Source organism: Leptodactylus fuscus, chromosome 4 (genome assembly GCF_031893055.1).
Source record: "Leptodactylus fuscus isolate aLepFus1 chromosome 4, aLepFus1.hap2, whole genome shotgun sequence".
Taxonomy (NCBI): Eukaryota; Metazoa; Chordata; class Amphibia; order Anura; family Leptodactylidae; genus Leptodactylus; species Leptodactylus fuscus.
The window spans coordinates 160,506,437-160,515,313 of NC_134268.1; the positions used below are offsets into that span (position 1 = coordinate 160,506,437).

Genomic DNA, 8,877 nt, shown 5'->3' on the forward strand with positions numbered 1-8,877 from the left:
ATCTGTGGGATGATTTGAAGCGGGCTGTCCATGCTCGGCGACCATCTAACTTAACTGAACTTGAATTGTTTGTCCAAAATACCTTTATCCAGGATTCAGGAACTGATTAAAAGCTACAGGAAGCGACTAGAGGCTGTTATCTTTGCAAAAGGAGGATCTACTAAATATTAATGTCACTTTTCTGTTGAGGTGCCCATACTTTTGCACCGGTCAAATTTTGGTTTAATGCATATTGCACATTTTCTGTTAGTACAATAAACCTCATTTCAATCCTGAAATATTACTGTGTCCATCAGTTATTAGATATATCAAACTGAAATGGCTGTTATAAACACCAAAATATTTAGAGCTAAAAATGATTAAGATTAATAGGGGTGCCCAAACTTTTTCATAGGACTGTATATTTGTAAAGTGCTGCAGTTGCGTTTTGCTACGGATGGAGAAAATGTTATCTTGTCATGTTGAATATTAACTTGGCATTTAATGCCTTCCATACTATAGGTCATGTTTGTCACAGACGTATGCAGATGTGGATCCACTGGGGAAAATTTATTAAGACTGGCATTTTCTTTACCGCTCTTAATAGAGTCCCTGATTGGTACATTCGGCTGCTGAATTTTTAGAGTGTGTCCAGTTTCAGCAAATAAATGTTATTTTTTGTATAATGAAAGATATGTAACGTTCTAATATACTTATTCCTCACACTTTTTTTTAGACTTCTGTTTGTTGTCATTTTTTGTTAACTTCTGATGGATAATAATCAATATATGGTTATTCAGCGCCGCACCTCCCATGAGGCGACCTGAAGCGACCACTTCAGGTGGTGCTATGCCAGGGCCCCGGGGAGGGTGGCATTTTTGCTGACCTAAGCCAGTCCAGAACAAACTGTCCTGGACTGGCTTAGGGTCACCGTCACTGAGCGGTGGATTGGGGAGGCCGCTGGAGCAGCGCTGCTCCAGCGGCCGCTCCTCATGCTCAGATAGAGAGCAGGTCCTCTCCTTGCATGCTCTCTGCCTGCTAAAGACGCTTGCTCTGCTCGTCCCCGCCCCCTCCGCTCGGCCCACACCTCCTCTCGGCCCCACCCTGCCCCTTTCGCTCGACCCCGCCCCCTCCGCTCCACCGAGGGGGGGGGGCTTTCTGACGTCCGCCTCAGGCGGCAGAAACTCATGGTTCACCCCTGTATGTGATGGACAGACTCCTGTGCCACAAAAATGAAATCTACATCAGTCAGGAACTAGCATGGATTTCATGTATAACTCATGGCAGTTTCATGGAATGAGTTACAATAGATTTTTTGGGCCATGCCATCCCTGGACACCTTGCTCTGACAAAGGAAGGACAGCAAAGATGTTGCACATTAATACCCAGAGGACTGGAGAAGATGAATTCAGACTAAGGGCCCACGTTTCGGAAACGCAGCTTTTTTTGTTGAAGATTTTGCTGCGTTTTTTTGAGCCAAAGTCTAGTGGCTACAAAAGGAAAGGGAAATATAAAAGAAGGACTTATATTTCCATCTTCTGCTCAATCTAGTCCTAGTTTTGGCTAAAAAAAAAATAAAACACAACATAAAAATCAGCTTTTTTGCAATGTGCGGCCTTAGCCTAATACATTTCTCTCACTGTTTTTTAACATATTTGAATTGCGGTTAAACCTGGGAGAGGAGTCAAGGAGGTCATGGTATTCACACTGTAACCCAGAATCTGAAGTGGTGTTTGTCTAGTTGGTTACAGCAACAGAAGAACACCCTTGCACAATAAAGGGACCTGGAAAGACCTTATTGCTTAGGCAGTGGAGGGTGGCCAGGGTCCAAAGAAAGCCTTTGATGGTTGGTCATTGTTTGGTCAAATGTGCATGTGCACGTTCTGCGTGAATGCACATGGGAGACAGCAGGAGATTTTACGCAGAGAAGCCAGTACAGCCCCAATACAATTGGTGTCATGACTCAGCAATGAGTATAAGAACATGACAAAGTTACCATTACAAAGTAAAAAGTACTGAATTCCTCTGCATGTAGACATGTGAGTGACACCTGAACCTGTACAGGTGTATTGTATGCTGCATAGTGTAAGAGTGACTGGGGCCCTATAGGAATTTGAGTGCTGCTGTAATGTTAGGAGGCTACTGATATTTCCCACCATATGATATGTATTGTAATATGGGACTTATGATTTAATGCTGTCATAGGGGGCGTTCACACTACCGTCGGTGTCCGACAGGTAGTGTCCGCTCCTAGTATCCGCTGAAAATCTGGCACGGACATTAGGAGCGGACACTAGCTGTGTCCGTGACACCTGTCATTCACTTAAATGGGCATCGGGTGCGTTCTTTTGCACTCCGTGCCCTTCCTTCCCTGTCCGCAAGTGAACATGTCCGACTTTTCAAGCGGACAGAAAAACCCGACATGCAGGGTTCTTCTGTCCGTTTGAGAAGTCGGACATCTTCACTTGCGGACAGGGAAGGACAGGCACGGAGTGCAAAAGAACGCACCCGATGCCCATTGAGATGAATGACAGATGTCACGGACACAGCTAGTGTCCGCTCCTAGTGTCCGTGACAGATTTTGTGCGGACACTAGGAGCGGACACTACATGTCGGACACTGACGGTAGTGTGAATGCCCCCATAGATTTTTCTCACACATTAGTAAACATTTTCTGAAATAAAAAAAATAGTAATAGTATATATTGCTGCATTTACGCATCCACATTATGGTTCCCACACTGAGGTTTTACTGACGTGAACTTATGTCCCCATAGACAACTATCATAATAATAGTTCACCTACATGTCAAATCATGTAAGTCACATTCACGATCACACCCTATTCCGTACTGCTGCAGACGTAGACAATAGGCAGACTGTAACTCAGCTGTAACTTTGTATTTCAACTTTACTTTTAGCAAGAGGCCAAGGTTTACAGGACAAGCTTCAGTCTCTCAGCGCAGGAAACAGTGTGAAGGTTGCAGTCTTTCATAGTCTTCTAAAAGTAACCATGCAGTTGCCCCGTACATGAAGGCGTTTTATCCGATGCATCCTATTACATGCCTGCTTATGTGTTGGTCCTGCCTTCTGCCAATTTAACTTACCTATAATATGGGGTCACTTTCAGGCTATTTTTCAATTCGCCCCGTTGGCATCTAGTGATGTAATATATATGTACTAAAGCTGAACTACATGTATGCAAAACATGCAGTATGGAAGCATGGGATAGTAGATGAATATGGCAGATATTACCATAGTCATATGACAAAACACTAATGGCACAACACATATGCTATCTGTAGTTTTATATGGGACTGCAGTAAAACCGACTGCGTTATCTTAACATAGTTATACCAGTGCACAAACAATTCAACTCCAAAAAGTGAAGTGACTGATACAGCAATGTATACATGTAATATTGCAGATTGTATATCTGCTGTAAAACAACCACAATTTGTATACTCACCACAACAGCAAATTTCAGTTCTTTCTCTGCATTTGTTTGGCCGAATACCAGAAAACAAATCGTAAGAAAAAAATAATGTAGTAAAAAGCATCTTGTGCGGCTCACGTGTTCTCCAGGAGACATAGTGCTGCTATAACCTTGCTGAACAGGTAGATCTAGCAGAGTGATGAAACAGTACAACATACACTTACAGGGAGCTGGGAGGAGCCGGGTGTTTAATGCCGAGGGGAAAGAAATTCCCAAAGAGTTGTTTCACTTAAGTCTTTCCGGCATAATAGTGATTGTGATCTCCTCCATAACACACTCCAGGTATTGCATAATGAGCGAAGTCTACAAACTTACAGGAAAAGCACTGTTGTCATTATACAGCTGTGTTATGATAGCAATGATCTCTAGTACTAAGCTAAAAGGGTATCACAGCAATTCTAAATGTTGATGCAGGAATTAGCTCTGATAGGACTGCCAGAAAAATGTAATATACAGATGACACTCAGCTGTATAACCCGAAAGATAACTCCAATACAGGGTGTTAACTCCTCAGATGCCACGGTCAAACAGTATACCAATAAACACTACGATACATGAGTATTTCAGTGTATAATAGTGAAAAAGTGATCAGATAATTTGCTTGTTCAAGTCTCATAGTTATTAAAAATGCATCTTGATTTAACCTTTTTGACTTCAGATTGAGCAGATATTGGGTTTAAATCTTCTCCTGTGGAGAACATTAAACCGTGGGGAGATTGGAGGGGGACATTAAACTGGGGGCAACTAAAGGGGAAATTAAACTGGGGCAGCTAGACAGAGACATTAAACTGTGGAGTTAGCTGGTATGGACATTAAACTGGGGAAACTGGAGGGGAACATTAAACTAGGCCCCAAGGTTTAATGCACCCCTCCAGTTGTCCCTAATGGTTTAATGTCCCCCTTCAACTCCCCCCCCCATTTTATGTCCTCATCAAGTTGCCCTCAGTTTTATGTCCCCCTCCAGTTGCCCCAATTTTAAAGTTCTCCTCCAGCTACGACCCCCTGGGGTTTATTGTCCCCCTTTAGTTGCCTCCATTTTAATGCCCCTCCATCTGGCCCCAGTTTAATGTCCTTCTTCATCTGCCCCCACAGTTTAATGCCCCCTCTATCTATCCTCAAAGATTAATGCTCCCCTCGTATCCCCCCAGTTTTATATCCCTCTTTATATACCCCCTCCAGTTTAATGTCCCCATCACATGCCTCCCCAGTATATTGCCCCACATCTATCTGCCCCCACTGTTTAATGTCCTTCCCTCTTCATCTGCCAACGTTTAAAAAAAAAAAAAAAAAAAAAACACTGATACTTACCTTTCCTCACTCCCCTGTCGCTCTCTCTTAGGTCTCTTGTGGAGCTGAAGGCGCAATGTGAGTGATGTCATTACATCGCTCTACAGCTGCCGGTGCTCATAGGGAGGGGAACAGTGGTGAGGCGGGGGCTGTCCGTTCCTGCTTCACCACTATATTCAACTCCTCTTCGTCCTCTCCAGATGCAAAGGAATTGAATCCAGGACATACCTCTCACCAAATGGGACCATGGGACACGACCCCGAATCTGGGACTGTACTGCAGAATCCAGGACGGTTGGGAGGCATGCAGAAGGGAATTTGGGCTATTTAGCTTTTGGAGAATGGATCTTGGCTAAGGCTCCACATAGAGGGCTGCAGCAAAAAAGTGGGAAAAACTGCGGTAACAAACAATGCATCACGGTTTTTCCCGATTGTTTTATACAATCCGCCAGATGTTTAGAAATGTGTATTTTTGCTAATCTAATGGAATACCATCACATAAACAATGGTGGTTATTGTAGTTCATAAATACCTGAATCTTGAATACAGAGGAAGCTTTCCTTCCTTTCTGGGCCTTGTCTGCCCAAACAGCATTTACACCTACATATATTGTATGATATTGTTGTGCCGTCCAAAAACGGTTTCTGTTATTCACACTATATCATAAATAATATGTTTGTCATTAGAATCTTCAGTTCATCCATTTTATTTGTCTATTGACTACTTGCATTTGCCAGAAGACATTTCCTAACATCCGTCATAATGGTATGGATGTTGGGTATTAAATATGGCTGCTGCTCAGGAAACCCTGCAACAATGCCCGCAATCACTTTCAATACTGATTGTAGTCATTTACCCTGCCCCTTGACAGCTTTGACCGAGGCACCAATTTCCTAGAGGCGCATGAGTCGCTGGCCCCTAGAACAAGATCCAGGACGGGGGCCAGCATCCTATTACCATAAGAGCCCTATTGAAACCTTCCAGGCTTGACTGGCATTACCTTCTATTGCAGGCTGCGGAGTTTTTGCTTCCACTGTACCTATAAGGAAACCACTGGCATTTCCATAGGTATAATTGACATGCTACAATTTCCAAAACCACAACAGTTTTGGAAATCGTAATGTGTCAGATGCACAGATTTTTCCGCAATGTGTGGATAGGATTCAATAGTAACTGTAAAACACTGTGGTTTTTGCCATGGTGTTTCCGTCACTGCCAAACTGCAGTGTTTACGCCATATGAGGCCCGGGCCTTAAACAGTGTTTTTAAAAAGGACATTTCACACTCTCGGGTACAAGCAGTGTATACACCACTAGAAAGCTGACAGTGTGCTGAATTCAGTGCACTATCGGCTTTCCCATACTGTGCCCCCGCTGAAGAGCTATCGATGCCGGTACCGTAGCTCTTCAGTGTCAGAAAGGCGTTTCTGACAGTCAGTGAGGAACGTTCCTCCTCATAGTAGTGACTATTGCGCTTTACTGTGAGAAGGGGCGTTCCTTATCACCCAGTCATACCACTCAGCGTCATCGCATAGACGCTGCTGTGAGGAAGGGCGTTCTTGACTGACTGTCAGAAACGCCCTTCTGACAGTGAAGAGCTACAGTAACTGCACCGATAGCTCTTTAGCAGGGGCACAGAACGGGAAAGCCGATGGCTTTCTGGAGGTGTATTACACTGCCTGTGCCCTGAGGATGGGAAAGGTTCTCTTTAAGGGTGGCCTTTACATGTTGCAGATTTTGTTGTAGAAATTTCAAGTGAAAGAGGCTTACAAAAATCCATTTGCTTGCTGCTGAAACAACCCCTTTGAGATGAATGGAATAGATTTTCAGTTGCAGAAATTTCTGCATCAAAATCTGTCTTTTGTGAAGGTCCCTAAGTGAATGAGATCACAGAACAGGTTTAGTAACTTTCTGTGGCAAACACCCTGTTATGTAAATGTCTATTTACTGCCTCAGGTCTATTGTGATGATCACCTGAGATTTCTATTCTCCAGCATTCTTGTACTTTGACACTTCAGGCACCAGCACTGTGTAAACTCAATATCTTTAAGAGGAAGCAAAAAAACAGTAAAGAAAACCAGATACGGTATACAGAAAACATATGTGCAAATACAAAGCATAACTTAGTGAAGTTTACAGCATAGTCCAAGACGCATCTGTCAGGGCTATCTGAGAACTGTAACTATGCAGCCAATGTGATACAGTTTTCCGGGGGTGACATATAATCAGGATTTTAGAGTCTGTTCACAAAATGTTTTTTGTCTCTATTTAAAGGAGTTTTCTGACCACTTAATGGTAAAGACCCACATAGCGAATTGCAGCAGAAGAATACTGCAGAAAAAAATGTTGCATACACACTTTGCATTTTTTCCTTCAGTGTTTTCTATTTGTATTTTTGCAGTTTTCCGCTCCTGACTTCTGCCCTCATTATAGCTAGATGGAAAACGCCAGTGTTTCCGCAGGTATAATTGACATGCTGCGATTTTGAAGAACTCAGCTTTTACAATCTTATTCTGCAATGTGTGGATGGGAATAGGCAGAATTCCATTCACTTTGCAGGTACTTTAAAACGCTACATTTTCGCAACATGGGGCTTCAGCCTAAAGAGGACCTTTTACCACCTCCAGCAACATGAACTCTACATCCTTTAATTAGCTCAGATCTACTGAGTTCTGCACAGTTTAATATTTTCTCTAGATTTTGCCATTCTTAAGCAATCAGTGTTGTTAGATTCAGCTCCCAATATATTAACTGGGCTCTGTCAGGCCGGAAGTCCGAGGGTGAAGCAGACATCCCAGGACCGGCCACCTACACAGTAGAGAGCTTAATTAGCATATTGGGTGCTGAAGCTAACAACACTGATAGCTCAGAAATGGTAGAGTTATATTTTTTGCTTACCTAAGCCAGTCCAGGACAAGCTGTCCTGGACTGGCTTAGCGTCACCGTCTCGGCAGCCCGACACGGGAGGCCCTGTGGATGCAGCGCTGCTCCAGCGGCCTCCCCTCACACTCAGGCAGAGAGCAGATCCTCTCTCTGCCTGCTAATGCTGCTCCACCACGCCCGCTCGCTCCGCCCCCTTCGCTCCGCCCCCTCCTCCAAGGGGGAAGGGGGCTTTCTGTCATCCACCTCGGGCGGCAAAAGAGGTAGGTTCACCCATGATTGTATGTACTCGTATTGTTCTATGATCCCAAGAGATAGCATTGCTTTTAACATCACAAGACATTGTGTGATAATCTTGTGTGACACATTCTTTTTTTTTTATTGTAGATTGGGAGCCCCACATAGAGCTCACAATGTACATTTTTTCCCTATCAGTATGTCTTTTTGGAATATGGGATGGAAATCCATGCAAATACGGGGAGAACATACAAACTCCTTGCAGATGGTTTTATGCTCTTGGCGGGATTTGAACGCCAGGACTCCAGCACTGCAAGGCTGCAGTGCTAGCCACTGAGCCGCCGTGTGGCCCCTATTGTGTGACACATTCTTATCCATTTCTTTAACTTGCACTCAGTTTGTACTGAAGGAATACAAGCTACCTCCAGGCTCAACGTGTTAGGATTGCAACATATGCAAGAACAAATTTCACTCTTATTGACAACTTAGATATTTGTCAAAGATTTGACATTCTTTTTATTCACACATTTTTTAAATGGGTTGTCCCATTTCAAGGATCCTATCTTTACTGCTAGCTTATGTGGATTTAAGACTTTTCCTAAATACATTGCAGCAAAACTCCTTGGTTTGGCCGCTATCTGAGATTATTCACTTCATTGTTTACACTGCGTTTCCATAACCACAGACCTGGGGATGATCTTATCTCTCCGCCCAGGACAAGCACTATATAAGCTATATAAGCTATATAAGCACTCAGCTCCCTGCTCTCAGGAGGGGAGGGAGAGCTGAGTGCTTATATTTCTGAGCTGTTTATCTCCCTCTTCCAGTTATCAGGTCGGCTAATTGAATTTTGCTGATAAGGGCTGAGACATGGAGCCTGTTACCTCTGTATGTAAACACAGTCCTAAAATGGAGTTTATTGCAAGCTGATTCTTGGTCCTGTAGCATGTAAATTTGGGATTCTCATCACCTATCAAATCCAGCTCTGCTACATCAGCTTCA

The 8,877-nt window shown here is 43.5% G+C and overlaps 1 protein-coding gene across 1 annotated transcript in view; it reads right to left on the minus strand.

Moving 5' to 3' along the window:
* Window positions 1-3,590, minus strand: part of ACP3 (acid phosphatase 3) — a 36,385-nt gene extending 32,795 nt beyond the window's left edge. Inside the window, exon 1 of the mRNA XM_075271287.1 lies at window positions 3,447-3,590. Within this exon, the coding sequence (XP_075127388.1) occupies window positions 3,447-3,569 (123 nt within the window). The 5' untranslated portion in view covers window positions 3,570-3,590. The remainder of the gene's footprint in view (window positions 1-3,446) is intronic.
* Between the last annotated feature and the right edge of the window lie 5,287 nt (window positions 3,591-8,877).